Genomic DNA, 23393 nt, shown 5'->3' on the forward strand with positions numbered 1-23393 from the left:
ACGACTGCGTTGCCATCCACCCCACCAACACAGTCGTCAAGTTCGCGGACGACACAACAGTAGTGGGTCTCATTTCAGACAACAACGAGACCCACTACAGAGAGGAAATTCAGCAGCTCACTCAGTGGTGTTCAGCCAATAACTTGGTGCTGAACACAGGGAAGACCAAGGAGGTCATTGTGGACTACAGAAGGTCCAGGAGGACGGGTCACACTCCCCTTCTCATAGATGGAGAAGAGGTGGAGCGTGTGGACAACATCAAGTTCCTGGGCCTCCACATCACGTCTGACCTCTCCTGGAATACCAACACCTCCCACCTGGTGAAGAAAGCACAACAAAGGCTCTTCTTCCTCAGGAAACTGAGACGGGCTGGACTTTCCTCACGGCTGCTCGTGAACTTTTACAGGGCGACGATCGAGAGCGTCCTCTGCCTCAACGTGACTGTGTGGTATGGTGGCTGCACAGCACTGGAGAGGAAACAACTGACACAGGTGGTGAGAACAGCACAAGGCATTGTGGGATACCCCCTCCCAGACCTGGACTCTTTACATAGGCCGGGTCAAGAAGAGAGCTGGATCCATAGCCATGGATTCCAGCCACCCGGGCCACAGACTGTTTGTGCCGCTGCCATCAGGCAAGCGGTACAGGAATATACGGACTACAACAAACAGACTGAGAAACAGTTTCTTCCCCACAGCCGTCAGAGCCATTACTCCCTGCCGCCCCCTCCCACACATATCATAACCTCACATACACCCCCCCCACACCCCAACCCCCACACAGCCATATTGTTCTGCACTTGCACTGTCACATCATCTGCACTTTACCATAATTGGACCTGCTGCTTCTTTTTGGTGTGGTTGAGTGCCTTTAGTTAATTTTAGTTGTATATATTATTATTATTGTGTATTTGTTTATTTAATATTGTATTTTTTGACTTTTTGCACGGGAGTTGCAATAGAAATTTCGTTGAATCCTGTTCAATGACAATAAATGCTATTCTATTCTATTCTATTCTATTCTATTCTAAATTTATTCTTGTTTGAGTTAAAACATCTGCCTTATAATGTACAGAAGCTCAGTAATCTTAAATATCTTGTTTTAAATAGAATCAGAAGCAAAATGTACTGCCTGCCTAGAGTCTTGTGTTAAAACCTCACATTTTATTGCAAATAAAATACTGAATTAACATTTTTTAAAACTATTTTTAATTACTCAGGACATTGCGCAATGTCTGCCGTTTCACCACATCTCACTGGACGGAAAGGAGGAAAACAACGCTATAGACCAGGACCTGGAGGTAACCTGAACACCTCCTTTTCAGGTTGTTTCACTTTGATTTGTTCATATTTTGAAGTGAAAAGAAATTTCCCCCGTTATGGATTGCCTCTGTTTTTTCATTTTTTGGTGACATTGATTTGTTTTTGATCATTTCACAGTTTTTGATATCAGACAAAGATTACTTGAGTAAATCCAAATGCAGTTTCCAAATTTAGACTTCATATATTGAGGGACAAAATCTGCACAAAAAATATTTGCTCCCATTGTTGTCAAATAGTTTTATTGAGGAATCAGACATAAAGATTGGAACAAACAATACAAATCCATCCTCTTTTTGATGTGAGCATAAAACAGAAAGGCAATACAAAGTCAAAACAAAGGAAACATAATCAAGGACATTTCAAAACCCACCCACCTCCCCATTCCCTAGGACTTACATCTTAGCACACCGAGAGTCAAATCAAATTCTTTTCAAGTGGAGTTATCAATATATTGTCGAAGGGGTTGCCAAGCTTTATTGAATCGCTTTAAGTTATTTGTTAGTGAAAACCGTATTCTTTTCAGATGAGAGAGCCTTACCAGTTCCTCCAGCCACAATTTGACTGATGGAGCCACAGATTTTTTCCAAAACATCAGCACTAGCTTTTTTCCTATGATGAAGGCATAAGACAAAAGTTGTCGTTGGTATTTATTAAAGTGTGACAATTGAGCAGAAACTCCGAGTACAATCAGAAGTGGCTCCATCCTTAACTCTGTATGAAACATATCTGACAAAGTTTTAAATATGCCAGACCAAAATGGGGTTAATTTAGTACACAAGGAGTAAGAATGGAGAAGTGTGGCTTCTTCAATATGGCATTTGTCACACAGTGGGGAAGTGGTAGGGAAAATTTTATGTAACCTCGCCTTACAGTCATGAAGCCTGTGAATAATTTGAAATTGAATAAGACAGTGTCTAGAGTTGGCAGAACACTTGTGAATATTCTCTAGCGCAGCCTTCCGGAGTGCGTCGTTTATCTCCTTTCCTAATTCCTGCTCCCAGCCTGTTTTGTGGCCCTGCATGGACGGTGAGGATCTGGATAATAACACATTATAAATATGGAAGATTAGATGTCCTTCCCCACCACCAAGTTTAAAAAGTTCATCAAATTCACTGGGTTTTATATTTGCTCCCATTGTTAAGAAATAATTATAGTTTAATTTTGATCGCCACATCCTTGCCTAAATAGGGCTGTAGAATAAATCATTAACTAGTGGTCTGACTCCATTACAACTTTTTATTGAGGGAATTATATGGTCTGTTATTGATTAATCACAATTATTAAATCTATGGAAGGACAGTGTGGTTCTCGCCCTGGTTGTGGAACACCGGACCAGCTCTTCACCCTCAGCAGGGTCCTGTGCAAGGCGTTTCCCAACCGGTCTACATGTGTTTTGTGGTCCTGGAGAAGGAGTTTGACTGTGTCCCTCGGGGAGCCCTGTGGGAGGTTTTCTGGGAGTATAGGGTAGTGAGCCTTTTGATATGGGCTGTTAGGTCTCTGTATGACCGGTGTCAGAGTCTGTCCAGCATTGCCAGCAGTAAGTTGGGCTCGTTTCCAGTGAGAGTTGTGTCATGGTAAAAATTACTTTAACAAGAGTTTGGCTGAGAAGAAATAAGAAATGTATTTAAACCTTGCAAGGTGAGAACAGGACTAAAGAGTCAAAGGAGTTTGTCAAGTCTGCTCTGACCAACAGTGAATCTGGCTTCCTTTGATAGGTTCTGGTCAGAGAAGAGAGACTTGATTGGACAATGGGTGTGAATCCATGATTGTCATGTACCAACAATTCTGTGGAGCCCAATACAGATGGTCTGGCCATTTGTCTATTGTTGAGTAAAGGAGGTTATTCTCTGATGCTGAGGGCAGATAGGGGTACATTATAACTTTTTACATTACAGTTGGTCTTTGTTGCTCTTTGTCACCGATTCTGTTCATTGCTTTTATGGACAGAATTTCTAGGTGCAGCCGAGGTGTTGAAGGGATCTGTTTTGTTGGCCTAAGGATCGCATTTCTGCTTTTCTCTGTTGTGTTGACTGCCGAAGGAGGAACAGCTTATCCTGCTCTCTCTCTCGTCCTTACTGATAACTCTGCCTGTGAATTATTTTTAATTTTAAGGCGACAGTTTTTATAGTTATATTTACATTATTGACATCTTAACTGGATTTTTCCAAACCTAAGGACTGGGGGATTTTCTTACTTTTATTTTCACCTTACTTTTCTTTACCTCCAAGTTAAACCAGGGCAAAATGCCTCCGGCTGACCCCAAGGACATGAGCAGTTTTACAACGACTTCAGTCTATAGACATGAAGATTAAACTACTGGAGGTGAACTTTGAGATCAACGCTGCCTGTGGAAATGAAACAACTCTTCCTCAAATCAGCGGAGAGGTCGTGCGCCCTGCACCGAGCAGCTCACCCTGGAACACTCTGGGTGCCAAGCCGAAACGGGAATCTTGCACTGCTGATCCGATGAGACGACTATCAGGGAACCCCACACCTGGACAAATCAGAGTGGCCGGCTCTGAGCCGAAACCCACCTTCAACTTCAACACCTGCTCCGCCAAAGAAAGACAAACAAGCAGCTGCAACCAAAACGCCTCCACCGACCCCGCTGACCCCGCTGACCCCGCTCCCAGGGACAAAGCAACCAGCAAGAGCCTCAAAACATTCTGACTCTGTGGGAATCCCACTGAAAAACAGATTTTTTGCACTCCAGCCTGAGCCTCTGAGTGAAACTTTGCCTTCAAACATCAACAGTGAGGCAAGACCAACACATCCATCCCCAAAGCTCCAAAGGACAAAGCGACCACCAGAAAAACAAAAGGTATCCCAAAAGTGATTATTGTTGGAGATGAGGCAGTAAAGGGAATCAGTGTTGTTTGCAATCCCAGGAATGTACAATATTTTCCTGGTGACACTGGTGATTTAACCAACAAACTGCTCTCTGTAACCACTGATCAGCCAGATATCGAGACTTTAGTTGACCATGTTGGAGCCAACGATCTGGCAAAGCAAAAGTCTGAGATTCTGGAAAAGGACTTTAATATTCTTCTGAACACTATGGGAAAATTAAAAATGAAGTTATTTCTCAGTAGTCCAATCACTTCGATGGGGAGACAAAAAACACTCCAGGCTGCTCACGATAAACAAATGGCTGATTAAAACCTACTATACCTTTTGGAAGAGGAGGACGCAATCTTAATAAACATGGGATAAAGCTACTCGCTGCAAACCTTTTTATTTTATCAAAATGGGATTACCGCTCTAGAAGAACAGGCTCAAGGATTTCTGACTAGGATGGAACGCTCCCCGTATCAGGAGCACGATATTCCAAAACAAGCTGATAAATTGACTCCCTCCCTCTCTGCTCCTTCAGTCATTCACAGAATTCAACAGATATCAATGAAGAAATGTCTTCCGGACCAGAGTTTCTTAAATTTACAGATGGAATGAATCAACAGCTTCACCTCGGTTCGTCTCTCCTTAGCACTCACAAAGCAGACCTCACTACATTTAAGCAACCTGCCCCTGACTTTCCAGAGGATCCATCACTCTGCGTTTCTGAGGTCTGAGGCCGGGGACCAGATATTATCTTTACACCTGTCTCCATCCAGAATGTGTCTGGCCCCCGGGTACTGCAGAACAGGACATTACCTGTCCGAGTCACGATAAGAAAATTGACAAAAAACAGAAATATGAAATACAGCGGTCCTAATTCAAACCTCAGACTGATCCTCAGACTGATCCTCAGACTGATCCTCAGACTGATCCTGAGACTGCCTAAAGGAACATCAGACTGAAAAACTTTTTGCCTCCAATTCACTTAAAGTAGCTCTTTTAAATACCAGATCACTCTGTGGTAAAATTAATCAATGATTTCATCACCGAGTAATAATATTGATGTTTCTGACAGAAAAATGGTTGAATGACAATAATGACCAAATTGTACTAATTGAAACAGCACCTCCTAACTACAATTTTTTAAGTGAGAATAGAAAACATAAAAAAGGAGGAGGCGTGGCTTCTATATTTAAGAAAACCATAAATTGTAGTACAATCTCTTTGGGTCATTTCACCTCTTTTGAGTATCTTGGAATCAGGTTAAAGGCTACAAACAAACTTTGACACCAACTTTATACAAAACTCCAACATACGTGGAAAGTTTCTTTACTGATTGTGATTGTTTACTAATTGTTGGTAATTTCAATGTTCATGTGGATAAACCCCAAAACAGAGGGGCAAAAAAGCTTTTAATATTTTAGAAAATTTTGGTTTAACACAACATGTCAAACAAGCAACACACACTGGACCTGGTTATCAGTAAGGTGTGAATATTTCCAATGTCTCTGTAACTGATGTCGCACTGTCTGATCACTGCTGTTATCTATGAAAGTTATTTATTCTTTGACCAACTTGGACAAACAGCTACTGTCACAAAACGTTCTTTCACAGAAAACAGCAGAAACATTTAATCAAATCTACTCTTCCTCCTCACCCTTAAGCTGTAATGATGTAGATAAGTTGGTAGATGATTTTCAGTCTAAAGTTTTATATATCATTGATTCCATTGCCCAATTAAAGTAAAGGTTGTGTCTAGTGGGAAGAAATCTCCATGGAGAAAAGCACAAACAGTTCGATCTGCAAGACAACTCTGCCGCAGGGCAGAACGAAAATGGCGTAAAACTCAACTTCACGTTCATCATGACATCTATAAAGAAAGACTACGTAACTATCACTCAACACTAAAACATGCAAGGGAGGCTTTCTTTGCAGATGTCATAAACACAAACATGAACAATGCTGGAGCTTTATTTGCAACAGTTGACAGGCTCACAAACCCTCTTATGATGTTACCACCTGAACTCAATCTAATGTTGCCTGTAACAAGTTTTCCAGTTTTTTTTCAGAGAAAATTCAAAAAATCAGAGGATTGATCTGCACTGATTGCAATTCTCCGGCCAATTACTGATCTTTAAATAGTCTGACCTGCCAATTCTGGTTTTAGCCAATTTGATAGCCCTGCTTTTACCATTTGCATAGCCCCCTGGTGTTCACCAACCCTGGATGGAGGTTCCACTTAGGGTCCTAACCTGGTCATAACCTCTCCCCTTCTTTCACTTATGTCAACTCTTCATAAGTGAATGGAGGTGAGACAGCAATCTGATCCATTGGTAGGTCTGCCATTGTTTGGTCTTCAGTCTTCCTACTCAACTTACTGCCAGTTATCAAATGCATCACAGCTGTTGTTGCCTTAAGGGGTGGCACAGCCTTGGTGTGTTTGGGGGCAATTACTTATGCACATACTGTCGGTTGATTTGGATGTCTGTTTTCCTGAATAAAGAAATAGAAAACTACATTTTCGAGTCATTAATATTATGATGATGTATAACTCTGAAGTATGAAAATCAAGAACAGAAGAAGTCTGTAAAGATACTGTAAGATAATACTTTTTTGTAATTACTGTATGCATCTGGATTTTTTGTGATTCAGGATTACTTGATGCAGCGTATCCACAGCAGCCCTGAGATCCAGAGCAATGTGTCGCTGGGCAATGGTCGCCTTGACAGCACAGCACTGACCAAGATGATCAGCCACTTGAAGAGCCTAAGCAAAGGCTCTTACCTCTACCTGAAACTGACCCTTGATCTAATTGAAGGAGGTTACCTTGTTCTGAAGAGTTCTAGCTTTAAGGTGATGATAGAGTTATTGTCACAGAATGGGAACAAATGAATAAACTACATTTGCAAAGAAAGATGTGAGAATGCCAAACTGTGTGAAGTAGATAATCAATTGTGTTTGCTTGCAGGTGGTTCCGGTCAACCTAGCAGAAGTGTACCTGCTACAGCTTAACATGCGGTTTCCCACCCAGTTGTCTTTTCAAAGAGTACTCCCTCTGCTCAATGTTACTGTGGCTTCACTCTACCCACTGACCGATCAGCAGGTATGTACCAGTTTTTAAAGTACGTTAAAAACCAAACATTGGTGCCACTTTAGTCTACTGCAGAGGTAATCTAACTTCTGAATTCACTGTTTCCCAAGTTGTTTGAGGTGGTGAATGCAGGTTGCCTCAGTGGAGAAACATTCCAGTGGGGGGAGTTTATACATCGCCTAGATCAGCTCTCTTCTTTCCTGCTACAGCGGAGTGACGGCAGCAGGATGCTTAACCATGCCTCCTTCAGGGAGTGGCTAGTGTGGAGGGAGGAGGGACAGGATGACAAGTTCCTCTGTGACCCAAGGTAACCTAAGATGCAGCTGGACCCAAAGACTTATAAAGTTTAAGTGTGCATGCACAAAATATTTAATTGAACTTACTAAATATTTCAGTTATTTGCCTTACATGTAGCTGGTAAAATGACTGGTAACATTTTCGTATGAGAAACAAAATTCACACCAGATGAACAACCCAAGCAATCCACTTATAGAAAGAAACAAAGCAAGGTTGTTCAAATGGGATTATGGGTAAAAACTTGAAATTACACAGGAAAAGAATATTAAGCACATTACAGTTGAGTCAAAAGAAAATTCACACTTGAAAATGACCAAAATGGCCTCAAAGTGCACTCACAAGCCAATACTCCACTGTTAAAGAAAAAGCACACTGAACCATGTCAACTTTCTTGTATAAAATTTGGCGAACAAATTATATCATGGGAGAATATTGAAAGACTTCACAGTCTAATGAAATGAAGCCAAAGCTGAAGTCTTTCAATCTCATTGTCTCATTTGTCCAAAGTGAAGTTTGCAGACGAGAACATCATAACGTGTGGTGCCTGACAGCGTGTGGTACTGGCAGACCATATGCTTTCATAATGTTAAATGGTCAGCTATGCACCATTGTAATCGCACAACAATCAGATTAGCACTGAACTATGACAAAAGTCAGTGTCATGATATTGCTTTTTAGGTTCTGGGATGTTTTGATGTTTTCTCTGATCCATGTGTCTCTCTGCTTCTAGAAGTGGACACACCCTGCTGGCGTTCTGGTTCTGCAGACGAGAAGGAAAACTGAGCAGACAGCAGACGCTGCAGCTGGGACATCATATTCTGAAGGCTCACATCTACAAGGTCCGCCTTGACTCAGAAATAAATCTTTTTATTTAATCCTTTCACCTAAACCTGATAATTACTCTTTAGAAACTGATTATGGCTCAATTTTTGTTCCTTTACCTCATTTTCCTTTACCGGAACCCAGTTTCTACTACTACTCGAGTTACTACTACTTTCAGATAAAGTATGTTAACTAAGACTAGACACTGAGAATGGCGGTTGATTTTTGCTGAGTAATGAAACATTTATAGTAGATTCTATGCAGACACTAAAACATCATCTTAAGATTCTGAAAGCTTCTGGTAACTTGTCATAATACAACAATATTCCAAAACCTAGGTATTCAATTCTTTTATGTAAATCTATGTGAAGGATATTGACCTTTATATGTGGGCTATTTTCTGGATTGTTGTGGGGAAGACTTTTAAAGTAGGCTAACTTTAACACCCTTAACGTTTCAAAATGACAGTTCATAACAGTTACCACTGCAGGCTGATCTCAAACACGCAGCATATGGTACTGGCAGACCATATAAGTTCAGTCCATTTACCATTTAACATTCTACAACAAATCTGAATTTTCATTGCTTACCAAATCAAAGTTTTTTTGTATAACACATTCCAGCAGCAAGGTAGTTCCAGGTGCTTTACATAATAAAAACAAAAATGACAAAGCTATAAAGAAAACATCATGCAAACAATTGTTGGGGAAAAAAACAACCGAAGTCTTACCTTTAGGGGTGCACCTATTGCAATTCTCCGGCCGATTACCGATCTTTAAAAAGTCTGACCTGCCAATTCTGCTTTTGGCCGATACCAATTTTTTTTGTATGCAATACTGCTAACTATAGCATGACTGACGCCTCGCTGGCAACAGTGGGGTGACTATAGTGTATATATGTACATGATTATATATGTATGTGTGTGTCACTCTCTTCCAGGGCTTGAGTAAAAAACTTGGGGTTTCCTCCTCCATTCTTCAGGCCCTGTGGATGTCATACAGCACAGGAAGACTTTGCCCCGTTCTTTCGTCACTGCGCAACCTCTATACCCCCAATATCAAGGTAGCATAAAACACCCACAGCAACTTCTTTGTGCTTGTGGTGATGGTGCATGAACACTTTTTTCTCTGTGTCCATTCAGGTGACCAGGCTCCTGATAATGGGAGGAGCCAATGTGGATTACCGAACTGAAGTCCTTAATGGTGCCCCCTTATTGTGTGTCTATGCTCACCTTGGCCACAAGGATGCCGTAGCACTGCTGCTCGACCACAGAGCCCAAGTGATTTTTTTTTGTTTTTTTGGTTATGTCTACCTGAGATTATGGTAATGAACTAAAAGACTTTAACCAAACAGGAGGCCTGTGCATTTTATTTTTAGGTGGATGCTCAGTCACATGATGGTTTAACAGCTCTGGGATTTGCTGCTGCAGCTGGTCACTTGGAAATTGTCACCTTGCTGAGCCACCACAAAGCCAAGGTAGCTAAATTTCTTATTGAATAAAAAATAAGCAGAAGAAAAAAATTCGACAGAAAACTATTTTGTAAAACAGAACCAAACATAATACTGCTCTGAATATGGTCTCTGCCTTCCTAAACACTTAGATTGGCCACATGGACAGCTCAGGTCGGAGTGTGCTTGTTCTGGCAGCCCAGCACGGTCACATTGAGGTGCTGCGCTTCCTGCTGAAGAGCCCTGATTGGAGCTGCACTTCGTGTTGTAGCCAGAGGGAGACGAGCAGGAGCCAGGCTGTGCAGCAGGCTCTGATTGCAGCATCCATCATGGGGCATGTGGAAGTGAGAAACTCAGGCTAAGAGCATGTGACATTTGTACATGCTCTTATCATCAATAATGGTATGTAAATCTATGATGTGTAACATAATAATATGATGTGTTTCATGAAGATGGTGTCATACCTCCTGGATCTTCCAGAAGAAGATGAGGAAGAGGAGCAGAGACCTGAGATTAACATATCTGACTGTCTGTGGGGGGAGACGGGTATGATTCATAATAAATGTCATCAATTTAAGCAAAACACAGGTTCTGAAGAACCTCTGGACAAAAATTTTATGCATTAAATGTGTTATTGAATCGCATTTTAATACAGTACAATAACACATTTCAATGAATTTTATAAAAATTATGCAATAGTCCAAAACTAAGTAGTGGATAACTGAGAAGTGAAAGGAAAGAAAATATTAGGTTTCCAGCTTGGTTTCTAGATTAAAAAAATATGCGTCAAAAGACGATTTGATGGGATACTGGAAAAAACTATTGTTGTGGACAAGTTGTGCATGGAGTTAGCCTTTCATTGAAGCTTTTCAGGTCTAAAATAGCATCTCAGTGCTAAGCATGTTGCAGCAGCACAGACATCCATCCATGCTAATGTCAGCATCCACAGTCCACATTTCTAAAGGATTTTTTTTTCAAAGAAGCTCAGTTCCTGGGGTTCAGACCTGGGGTTCTTGAAAAATGTGAAAGCTGAATGGATATAATTGCACTTTGCACCAATCTGATGATGGATAACATAAATAGATTAAAACAATATCTTTGTTGTTAAGCTCATATTTTTATTTATTCAATAATTTTGCACCAAAGTAGTTTTTGAGTTGAAAATCTATATTTTTTCAGAATATGGCTTTAAATTAAAATGCAATTACTTTCCATTGATTAATTACAGACCCTGCAGTCACCACTTGTCTAAATGTCTTGAAGCAAACTGATTCTTTTATGTACAACAAGAAGAGTAGCTATGAATTGGATGAACAGATATGTGTTACCGAAGTGCATTTTGTGGTCTTTCATGCCCAAATAGACTGGTTGAGGCCAAGTATTTTATCATTGTTATTTAGTGTTGTTGAAAATGATTGGACTGCTGATTGACTAGTTGGTGTGTGTATCAGCTCTGACAGCTGCTGCAGGACATGGAAAGCTTGCTGTGTGTAGACTCCTGCTGGATCAGGGAGCTGCTGCTGAGCAAAGCAACAGGCATGGCATCACTCCACTCTTCAGTGCCGTGAGACGGGGACACACACGGGTAAAACCCATTTACCAGGTGACAGTTGGACTTAATCCTGCAGAGACCAAATCTCTGCCTCTTCCATTGTTTCTCCATCAGGTGGTGGAGCTGTTGCTGAACTACGGGGTCGAGGTGAACAGTGTGGACCAGCAAGGTCGAACTGCTCTGATGACAGCAGCCTCAGAAGGACACATTACCTCTGCCCAGCTTCTGTTGGATCACGGTAACATTCACCTCACAAGGCTTCTGAGTCCAAGTTTGGCGTATTGTGCCTTTGCAAAAGTATCCATGCCCTTGAGCTTTATTACATTTTGTCAATGTTTTCATAATTATTCTATTTCAAATAAAACTCTCAAATATGCTTTTTTAATTTTTTCATTGGTTTTTACTCTGATACTCCTCAATATAGTCCAACCAGTTGCCTTAAAAACCATCTAATTTAATCTGACTATTAATCAATTTGTTCTATGACGACCTCAGTGGGTTGTTGGGGAACATTAGAGAACCATAAAGACACCTATCTAACCTACCAGATAGTTTAGTTAGGTAGTGTTTGGGTCATAAATTGTATTCCAAACTTTGAACAAAGTTTTACTCAAACCTTCAACTGAGCATAGAAAGAAGATAGCACTGTTGGTGTACTAAGACATGGCTGTCCACCGAAATTTACAGGCTGGGTAGGGTAAGTTGAAGAAGCAGCAAATTGAGGCAATGGTAAGAGCTGCAGAGACATTCCTGGCGGGTGGACGTGTTGACATGAAAACTATTAGTTGTATACTCAATATTCTGGTAAGAAAAAAAATCACAGTGACACGTGGTTGTTGCATCATAATGTGATGGGGATCCTTATCAACAGCAGGGTCGGGGTTAAAAGCAAGATGGGCAGGAACAAAAGGTCCAGGAAGAAAACATGTTACAGATTGCAAAAAGCATGACTCAGGCAGAGTTTCACTTCCCAGCCTGACAATGACTCGAAACATACAGTGAGCGGGTCCATGTACCTTTCATTCAATTGTGTTTTTGAAGTAGAATCGAAAATTTAAAAATTACTTATTTCATCTGCAATGGTGACATGTTCAGGATGACCTTGCCCCTTTAGGGATAAGCATGTAAAATAATGGACGGATGGATACTTATTTCATTATTCATTTTCATGTGAGATTCAAATTTACAGCATATTGATAGTCAATGTAGAATCAAAAATGAGAAAAATAAAAAACAACTTTTTTCATTATTTATTTTCATGTGAGATTTAGGTAATACAATTCATTGCTGTTTCTTGTATGTTTGAATTTCTTCTGATATAAAAAATCAAACATTTATAAGTGTCCAAAATGCCAATTTTGATTAGTCATGACACATTATATATTTACATCCGTCCCCTGTGTCAGAAGCATCCTGAGACCCGGGGATCTCACAGTATTGACAGCATTTCTGATTGATGGTTGAAATATCTCAAATGGCTGAAATGTAAGGTTCTCACAATGTAACTTTGTCTCCAAATGTCTCCAAATTCACATAGATTATTGTGTGTCATGACCTCAAGCATACAATGGTTAATTCCTGTGCCATGGGATAATAAATGTAAGTGTCAGAAAGTATACTGCTTCCATATGAATATGAACTTTACCCTGTGTCAAAAGCCTACAGTGCAACCAGAGAGGTGGGGATTCCATACAGACATTTAGGAGTAGCCGCCTGTCATTCCATCCTCATTGTGGCACTCTGAAGACAGGGACCTCAGAAACAGGAACATTAACAGAGAGAACCAATGTATAGGGTTTGCCTGCAAAATAACACTAGCTATCCAAACAGCTAAACAGAATAAATGCAGAAACTTCACATTTCTGCATTTGACGATATCATTGATGATATCCACAAGATGTGATATCTTGTGGACTTTACTGACATTTTTCTGTGAAACTATATCAGGATAAACAAAGAAATACCTACAAGTATCACTGATGCAAAAACAACGTCAAAGTCACTGCACACACTGTTGCACACAGACTAGTAGTGGTCTTAGCTTTGTAACGGGCTGAGTTTACTACAAACACAATGATAAGTAATTTCTCCATAAATGAATGTCTTCAGTCACTATTATATGTGGTTAACTCAACTTTTAATATTCACAGATGATGCATTAGCAGGTAAGAAAACAACAGGGCTTTGCAGGGCTGAGGAGCTGCCACGTGGCTGCAACTGTGTTGTACTTCCTGTTTTTCTACTTCTACTGCTTTTTGATGACTAACCAAGAATGGAAAATAAGATAAGAGCAAAACAGTGAACATCACAACCTCTGACAGGAATCTCAGAAATCTCACAGGGAGTCTGGGAGCAGGCTGAGGACAGTCTGATGCAGGCAGGACCCATCTGATCCCCACAGCAGTGCCAGGTGTCGGGGACCTGAGGCGAGCTCACAAATAACAAAACACTGGAAGACTAGAAAATAAAACCCCCAACAAAACCATTAAAGACCCAGACAATGTGACGAAAACAAGTCAGTATTTGTCATTGTATTATAAATGTATACAAAAAGCTCAAAGGGTATGAATACTTTGGCATGGCACTGTGTACTTGCACATGGAGGGTGAGTAACTTTTCACCATAAGAATCAACTTCTAAGCTTACTGTTTGACACAGTAAAATCAGTAATGTGATTGTCATCTGTCTTCAAATTAGGGGCCTCTCTCAACCAGATCGATAGGGAAGGCTTGACTGCTCTGAGCTGGGCATCCCTCAAAGGCCAGTTCACATTGGTCAGGGAGCTGGTGGAGCGAGGAGCAGCCACTGACCATGCTGATCGCAGCAGTCGAACACCTCTGGACCTGGCTGCCTTTTGTGGAGACCCTGAAGTGGTTAGCTAAAACAGATACAGATGTGACTTCATATGGTCAGAGTGTATTCATTTTCTAAGTAAAGTTGGTGTTTACTTACATGTCTGTGCTGCTGCAGGTCCAGTATCTAGTGGATCATGGAGCGTTGGTGGAGCACATGGACTGCAGTGGGATGCGCCCTCTGGACCGAGCAGTTGGCTGCAGGAACACTTCAGCAGTTATTACTCTTCTCAAAAAGGGAGCTAAGATTGGTAGGAACATGACTCAGAATGTTTCGCTGCTATCAATAAACCGATGTTGACGGTGGTAGGAGCTCAACCTGCAGTTGTTGGGTTGTGGGTTTGATCCCCGCTCCACTTGCCTCTGTCACTGGGCAAAACACTTCACCTGAGGACCCGCTGGCTCCGGTGAATGGCATCCTTTCTTCTGTCAGACTTCCAGAGGGCAGTTGTGGCTACTGTCCGGTAGTTTGCCACCATCAGTTTAGTCTCAGTTATTCTTTAGTTTTAGAATTAGTTGTTGTTCCCTGGTGTTCTCTCCTTCACTCTTCTGTGCCACTTTCTTTCTCTCTCTACATTTTATTTATCAGTAGTGATGTGTCTTCTGTGCCTTACAAAGCAGATATCGGGGCAGGCTGTGACGTTTGAAGCCTCGCAAGTGGGCCATACCACATGACTGATGCTGGAACAAGTTTGTCAGTTTGCTTGTGGAGCAAAGTGTTGCTGTTTCACAATCACGTTTTCTTGTTTTAGGATTTTATTGCATGTGTGTTTGCAATTCATTGGAACATCTTTTTTCCGATCGAGTGAATTTTCCCTTGTCTGGCAGTGTTTTGATCTCTCAAAATAGTTTCACACTGTAATAAACCATCACCTATAATGTGAAAAAAACCCTACACAGTGGATACTGTGTTTTAATTTCTATTGTTTTAAAAGGATAAGTGTCGTGTCCAGAAACCTCATCTGTACTGAGGTATTATTTAGCTCTGCCAACAGCCCAAAATGCTAACCAGGTTGGCCAAGCTCAACCAAGTCATTTTAGGAAGAAAATATTAGACAGTTTGCATCCACTGAAATATTGGGAAGGTGACAAAATGTTTCATCTCAACTTCTGTAAACCTGCTGATGCGTATTTTGATATAGGTGCAATTTTAACTTTTAATGCATTAAAAGTGTCATTACTAACCGAGTGACACTTCATGACAACAGTCAAACATTCATAAACACTTTTTTAACAGGTGTTATCTTCATGACAGTGTCAGGTCAGTATTATGGACACCCCTTCAAATAAAGTGTTACCCAACCATCGACACATCATGACAGTAATGGGAAACGATTGAAGGGCTTTGCTTTGCAAGGTGCTAAAAATATCTGTTTTGCCAGTTCATTCTACAGCAAGCCAAATTCTTTTTTTCCATCTTCATCAAACTAAGTGTTTAAATATATTTATATTTCTTCATGTCTATGTGTGCTTAGGACCAGCAACCTGGGCCATGGCCACTTCCAAGCCAGACATTTTAATGGTGTTACTCAGTAAAATGATCCAAGAAGGAGACAGATTGTACAAGGTGAATACTACCACTAATGTCCAGGCTAATAACATGCACTGCTACTAATGTTTGCAGTAATTCATGTATGTATATTCACAGCAAGGAAAGGTGAAAGAAGCTGCACAGTCCTACCAGTCAGCCCTCCACAAGTTCCCCAGAGACGAGCTAAAAACCTTCAAAAAGCTCAGAGTGTGTGTGCTGCTCAACTTGTCCCGCTGCCGCCGTAAAATGAATGTGAGTCTCCATCTCCTGGGTTGTTGTGTGCATGTGTGTGTTTTTATTTTATTTTACTTTATTTTCATCCATGGTCATTTTAAGTAAATTAAAATATTTTTTAAAAGTAAATTTTTTTGAATTCACTAAGTGAGGCACATTAAATGATCACATTACATTATTTCCATACAGTGTGGAATTAGACCATGTTTTTATGCATTTATTTCTGTTTAATTATCTACATCACTGTACAGTTTTAAAAATAAGAAATGTTATTTTTAAATGTATGGGGCCATTCCTTAACTGTTATAAACTTGCCGTAGAACATTATCCAACAGCAGCTCTCACCAGACGGCTGATTGAAAATTGAGAAGCTTGTATGGTGTTACGTCCAAAAGGGCACAACATATTTGAGGACACAAGAAGGATTCAAAGAATATCGTTTTATTTTTAAACTCTCCTGATCTTTTTTTTCTGCTTCAATTTCCTGTGAAGAAAAAAAAAAAAGAATTAAATATCCTCATTTCCCTGTGTCCCAAAAAAAAAACATTCCAAAAGTATCAACAGAAAGGTGGACCTGGTGAGCCGGTGAAAAGAACAAAAAGGTACAGTAGGGGGCCAACCTGATACAGGGCCGTCGAAGGCCCTACTTGAACCGGACTATAAAGGAGAATAATCTACTGAAACAAAAGAATCGATAACAGGACAACCGGTCTCACCAGGCCAAAATGATCATAAAACGAAATAAAACCCAAAGACTAACAAAAATACCCCATGGCAGGCTTACATGGCGTCCTACAGCCACTGGAAACGTGCGCGCCTCGTCAGGACCCATTCTTGGTGGCGGTTGTGGAGCGAGCGGAAGAGTGGCAGGGCGAGAGAAAAGACGGTTGGGTGAGAGAAAAGACGGCAGGGCAAGAGAAAAGACGGCAGGGCGAGAGAAAAGACGGCAGGGCGAGAGAAAAGACGGCAGGGCGAGAGAAAAGACGGCAGGGCGAGAGGAAAGACGGCAGGGCGAGAGAAAAGACGGCAGGGCGAGAGAAAAGACGGCAGGGCGAGAGGAAAGACGGCAGGGCGAGTGGAAAGACGGCAGGGTGAGTGGGCGGCTTCCAAAACTGTCACAATCCAGCCTATTTATAGGCTGTCCAAGAACCACAACTTAACAAAGCCAAATTAATTACAAAAAGGAATTATCAATACGCTAAAATATATTAAACACAAAATCATTCAACTAAAGTCAATACAAAACTATTTAAGAAAAATAATAATTATAATGTGCCCGAGGTACATAACATATGGTTAGGCTGAACATGAATTCTAGAACATGAGTTCAAGACAACACACACTCACTCACCAATGGTCACAACTATTGCTGTCCATTGGTCCAAAGTGATCACACAGACACCTGAATAATACATTATGAGAAAAAGCCCCAAAATTCTGAGAACTAAAAAGAAAGTCTCAATAATAGAATATATTGGTTCAAAGAAATTTTATTTGTACAGAATTATGCTCCATTGAGCTTGGGCTGTATTCATGTATAGCAGTGACATGGGAGTTATTCTCAGGTGGAGCAGTAAGCAAGCTAGGTAGAGGCAGTACTAGTACCTTTTATTTTGAAATATTGGCCATTTTTGCACTGAAAATGTGAATTTAAATCCTGTTACGATATCAATCAATCAATCAATCAATCAAATTTTATTTGTATAGCACATTTCAGCTACAAGGCATTTCAAAGTGCTTTACATCATAAACACAAAACACAAAGTCATGCAACATAGAATAAAATACCAAGTTTTTTTATTATTTTTTTTTTCTTTTCTTCCCTCTCTTTTCCCTTTCTTCCCCCTTCCCTTTGACACGGAATTTAAGCGCCTGTAACCGCCGGACCCCGCCGTCCGTTTAACCACGGGTATTCGCCGGGCCCCGTTGCCCACAACAGGAAAAAAAAAAAAAAAAAAAATTACATACATATCCACAAAATCAAATCCATACATGTTACATTTCAAATGCAACTCTAAACAGGTGCGTTTTTACTTGAGATTTAAAGGAAGTCAGGGTTTCCGCTGTTTTACAGTTTTCTGGAAGTTTGTTCCAAATTTTTGGTCCATAGATGCTGAAAGCTGCTTCTCCTCTTTTGGTTCTGGTTCTGGGGATGCAGAGCAGACCAGAACCAGAAGACCTGAGAGTCTGGAAGGTTGATACAACAACAGCAGATCTTTAATGTATTGTGGTGCTAAACCGTTCAGTGATTTATAAACTAACAGTATTTTAAAATCTATTCTTTGAGCTACAGGGAGCCAGTGGAGGGACTTTAAAACTGCTGTTATGTCTCTATCTTCCTGGTTTTAGTGAGAACAGGAGCAGCAGCTTCTGGATCAGCTGCAGCTGGAGGATTGATTTGTTGGACAGGCCTGTGAAGACGCTGTTGCAATAATCAATGCGACTAAAGATAAATGCATGGATGAGTTCCTCTAGATCTGGCTGAGACATTAGTGCTCTAATCCTGGAGATGTTCTTCAGGTGATAGAAGGCCGATTTTGTTACTGTCTTTATGTGGCTCTGGAGGTTCAAGTCCGAGTCCATCACTACTCCCAGGTTTCGGGCCTGATCGCTAGGTTTTAGTTGTAATAACTGAAGCTGTGCATTGACTCTAGATCGTTCCTCTTTAGGTCCAAAAATAATGACTTCAGTTTTATTTTTGTTCAGTTGGAGAATGTTTTGGCACATCCACACATTTATCTGTTCTAAGCATTTATTCAGTGATTGGATGGGGTCAAAGGTCACCTGGTGACATCGTAATGTAGAGCTGTGTGTCATCCGCATAGTTGTGGTAGCTAATATTATTTCCTGTTATAACCTGAGCTAGTGGGAGAATATAAATATTAAATAAGAGGGGTCCTAGGATTGAACCTGGGGGTACCCCACATGTGACCTTTGACCTCTTTGATGAGAAGTTTCCAATTGAAACAAAGAAATCCCTGTTCTTTAGGTAGGATTCAAACCAGTCGAGCACCGAACCAGAGAGTCCAACCCAACTTTCAAGTCGATTCAGTAAAATGTCATGGTGAACAGTGTCAAAAGCTGCACTGAGGTCCAACAGAACCAGCACCGTGGTTCTGCTACAGTCCGTATTTATATGGATATCATTGAATACTTTGACTAGGCCAGTCTCCGTGCTGTGGTGAGCACGAAAACCAGACTGGAAAGTGTCAAAGCAGTTGGTCATCATGAGGAAACTATTTAATTGTTTACACACAGTTTTTTCAATAACTTTGCTGATGAATGGGAGGTTTGAGATTGGCCTGTAATTCTGCAGTAGTGATTTGTCCAGGTTGTTCTTTTTTAACAGTGGTTTGATGACTGCTGTTTTCAAAGTCTGGGGGAAAACACCTGATGTAATCGATGAGTTACTATTTGGATCAGATCAGTAGCAATAACAGGCAGGACTTTCTTAAAGAAATGTGTGGGTAGGACATCCAGACAGCAGGAGCTTGAACTTAATTGACTTATAATTTCTTCTAAGGTTTTATAATTAAGTAGTTGAAAATGGGTCATTTTTTCTGTATTTGTTTTGTTTTGGTACAGCAATGGTTCTGGCTTTGAAGTTGATGTGCAGATTAATCCTCTGATTTTTTGGATTTTCTCTGAAAAGAAATCAGAAAACGTATTACAGGCAACATTAGATTGAAATTCAGGTGGAAACGTCACAGGAGGGTTTGTGAGCCTGTCAACTGTTGCAAATAAAGTTCGAGCATGATTGATGTTTTTGGTTATGACATCGGCAAAGAAAGCCTCCCTTCCATGTTTGTGTTAAGTGATAGTTACGTAGTTTTTCTTTGTAGATGTCGTGATGAACGTGAAGTTGAGTTTTACGCCATTTTCGTTCTGCCCTGCGGCAGAGTTGTCTTGCAGATCGAACTGTTTGTGCTTTTCTCCATGGAGATTTCTTCCCACTAGACACAACCTTTACTTTAATTGGGGCAATGGAATCAATGATATATAAAACTTTAGACTGAAAATCATCTACCAACTTATCTACATCATTACAGTTTAAGGGTGAGGAGGAAGAGTAGATTTGATTAAATGTTTCTGCTGTTTTCTGTGAAAGAACGTTTTGTGACAGTAGCTGTTTGTCCAAGTTGGTCAAAGAATAAATAACTTTCATAGATAACAGCAGTGATCAGACAGTGCGACATCAGTTACAGAGACATTGGAAATATTCACACCCTTACTGATAACCAGGTCCAGTGTGTGTTGCTTGTTTGACATGTTGTGTTAAACCAAAATTTTCTAAAATATTAAAAGCTTTTTTGCCCCTCTGTTTTGGGGTTTATCCACATGAACATTGAAATTACCAACAATTAGTAAACAATCACAATCAGTAAAGAAACTTTCCACGTATGTTGGAGTTTTGTATAAAGTTGGTGTCAAAGTTTGTTTGTAGCCTTTAACCTGAATTCCAAGATACTCAAAAGAGGTGAAATGACCCAAAGAGATTGTACTACAATTTATGGTTTTCTTAAATATAGAAGCCACGCCTCCTCCTTTTTTATGTTTTCTATTCTCACTTAAAAAATTGTAGTTAGAAGGCGCTGTTTCAATTAGTACAATTTGGTCATTATTGTCATTCAACCATTTTTCTGTCAGAAACATCAATATTATTACTCGGTGATGAAATCATTAATTAACAGAGCTTTAGCACAGAGTGATCTGATATTTAAAAGAGCTACTTTAAGTGGCTTGGAGGCCAAAAGTTTTTCAGTCTGATGTTCCTTTAGGCAGTCTGAGGATCAGTCTGAGGATCAGTCTGAGGATCAGTCTGAGGATCAGTCTGAGGTTTGAATTAGGACCGCTGTATTTCATATTTCTGTTTTTTGTCAATTTTCTTATCGTGACTCGGACAGGTAATGTCCTGTTCTGCAGTACCCGGGGGCCAGACACATTCTGGATGGAGACAGGTGTAAAGATGATATCTGGTCCCCGGCCTCAGACCTCAGAAACGCAGAGTGATGGATCCTCTGGAAAGTCAGGGGCAGGTTGCTTAAATGTAGTGAGGTCTGCTTTGTGAGTGCTAAGGAGAGACGAACCGAGGTGAAGCTGTTGATTCATTCCATCTGTAAATTTAAGAAACTCTGGTCCGGAAGACATTTCTTCATTAGTATCCATTGAATCCTGTGAATGTTTGGAGGAGCAGAGAGGAAGGAGCGAGGGAAGCAGTCGCTCCATCTCCAGTCGATTTATCAGCTTGTTTTGGAATATCGTGCTCCTGATCCGGGGAGCGTTCCATCCTAGTCAGACATCCTTGAGCCTGTTCTTCTGACGCGATGATTCTGTTTCTGTCCTTGTTGATAAAATAAAAAAGGTTTGCAGTGAGTAGCTTTATCCCATGTTTATTAAGATTGCGTCCTCCTCTTCCAAAAAGGTGAAAGCACTGCCAATAGATCCAGAGGTTATCGATGAAGGTCACTGAGCTGGTAGAGCAGCTTTTAATCAGCCATTTGTTGATCGTGAGCAGCCTGGAGTGTTTTTCGTCTCCCCATTGAGGTGATGGAATGGACCACTGAGAAATAACTTCATACAAAGGTTTCAGCATGTTTAAAGTGAAAGATGCACTTTAAGGTTCTGTCTTGATGCAACATGAGTCACATGTGCAATGCTTGGCACTGAGACGTGTGTCGGAGCTGTGACAGAGACATCAACCAAGCTACAGCCTTGTAACCAATAGGAAAATCTGACTGCAGTAGCCACCGTTCAAGCAAAGTAGGGCAGCTCTAAGACATTTTAGGCTAAATATTGCAGAATGAAACAAATTTACACAAAAATGTCAAGGTTGTTAATTTATACAGTTTATGTGCAAAAAAAGAGAGTTGATTTGGGGTTTAGTTATTCCTCAAGAACAAAACTTTTACCAAAATGAAAAAGAATGTTCCCAAATTCTTATCCTAAACTGTATCTATTAAATTGAACTAATGGCTTTAGCTCATCTCCATGGGCTTTGGGTGATGCAGTGATTAGAGTGGGCTCCGTGTGTATCGGACACCCAGGTAAGATGAGCCATTTTTTTCTTATTTAGAATCGCTATATCAAGACAACCTCAGTTTGGTCTCCAGCTGATATATCTGCATATGTTTAAACATAACTGTTATGATAACACAGCGTTTTCAAAAAATGTTGTCTCATGGTAGGTAATGCAATGGTGCGATGTGCATAGAGCCATGAGAAGCAGCAGAACTGAATGCTTGTTTGAGAATCATAGCTGAGCCAGTGGCTCAAATTATCTCTGGTCAAATGGTTCTACCAAAACTACTATTTCAACTTTGTTTGGGTCTGCATCCAAAATGTTACACTTTTCTTTGGTTTATGACCTTATGTTGTAGCTCATACATATGTACAATTCATATCAAACAAATTTTAAAAATACCTATTGTGATCTAAACACATTTCTTATGAAACTTGTAATAGACTAAATTCACTTTCAAGAGTGAAAAATTGTTTAAGAAATAAAAGTCTAACCACTTTAGCCATCTGTTTCTTACATTCACAAGCTTCATTAAATTATGCCTTCCTCCTGTCTATAACATGTCATGCCATATCAACAATTTTTCTTTCTTCACAAAATTTCTTTGAAATGCTGAAACAAAAGGTGGCTCTAAAGGTTGTTTCTTAAGTCAAACCTTTGGCTCAGTTTACCCCGGTCTCCCTGCAGCGGCTGCAGCCCTGCTACGAGACTGTTCTTTTGCAGCATGTCTTTCTTCCTTCCACTTGCACCTTCCTGTCAGATTACTGTCAAATAAAGGCCTCTAATAATAAAATAATTCTAGTATTTTTTGAGTGGAACTTCTAATCTTTGTGTATTATTTGTGTGCTTTTTGTATAGGACTTCAACGCTGCTGAGGAATTTGCTACAAAGGCTCTAGAGCTGAAATCCAACTCCTATGAGGCCTTTTATGCCCGAGCCAGGGCTAAACGAAACCGCAGGTATCTATTCCATCACAAAAGTTAATCAGTTTGATTCAGAAATTGCTGTTTACATAAAATTCAATTGGCAAAGCAGGTCTCTTGACCTGGGGCTATTTGTCAAGTTAGTGGAATAGAGAGCATGAAAATATTCAGTGTATTTTCTTTCATTTGTTTGTGATCTCTGAATAAAACTATCATGCTTAAAATATAGTGTTCAGACATCCAGTGTGCAATGGACTCCGACAGAAAACACTGATTTTCAGTTAATGTTGGAATGCTGTTTGGTCAGTGATGTCTTCTAAACAGCACAAGTGGACAATTTTATCAGCACAAACGTGCTGACACTAATTTGTTTGACTTGAAGAACAATGTGGGGGTTGGTTCACCTTTCATGACTTCAGGAAACTTGCTAAATTACAAAGCCCTTGTGGCGCAAACATTTGGCACC

The 23393-nt window shown here is 40.4% G+C and overlaps 1 protein-coding gene across 2 annotated transcripts in view; it reads left to right on the top strand.

Annotated features, from left to right (window-relative positions):
- LOC129354931 (protein TANC2-like) overlaps positions 1-23393 on the top strand; it is a 56074-nt gene that overhangs the window by 27099 nt on the left and 5582 nt on the right. Inside the window, exons 13-29 of one of the 2 annotated variants that reach the window (XM_055024482.1) lie at positions 1220-1300; positions 6810-7010; positions 7126-7260; positions 7359-7555; positions 8276-8384; positions 9307-9429; positions 9509-9646; positions 9745-9843; positions 9969-10160; positions 10269-10362; positions 11268-11401; positions 11483-11606; positions 14066-14241; positions 14339-14471; positions 15696-15787; positions 15869-16003; positions 22863-22963. In XM_055024482.1, the coding sequence (XP_054880457.1) occupies positions 1220-1300; positions 6810-7010; positions 7126-7260; positions 7359-7555; positions 8276-8384; positions 9307-9429; positions 9509-9646; positions 9745-9843; positions 9969-10160; positions 10269-10362; positions 11268-11401; positions 11483-11606; positions 14066-14241; positions 14339-14471; positions 15696-15787; positions 15869-16003; positions 22863-22963 (2264 nt within the window). Of the gene's footprint in view, positions 1-1219; positions 1301-6809; positions 7011-7125; positions 7261-7358; positions 7556-8275; positions 8385-9306; positions 9430-9508; positions 9647-9744; positions 9844-9968; positions 10161-10268; positions 10363-11267; positions 11607-14065; positions 14242-14338; positions 14472-15695; positions 15788-15868; positions 16004-22862; positions 22964-23393 lie in introns of both variants that reach the window. The other variant, XM_055024481.1, reaches the window with a different exon arrangement.

This window comes from Poeciliopsis prolifica, unplaced genomic scaffold (assembly GCF_027474105.1).
Source record: "Poeciliopsis prolifica strain line A6 unplaced genomic scaffold, Auburn_PproV2 SCAFFOLD121, whole genome shotgun sequence".
Taxonomy (NCBI): Eukaryota; Metazoa; Chordata; class Actinopteri; order Cyprinodontiformes; family Poeciliidae; genus Poeciliopsis; species Poeciliopsis prolifica.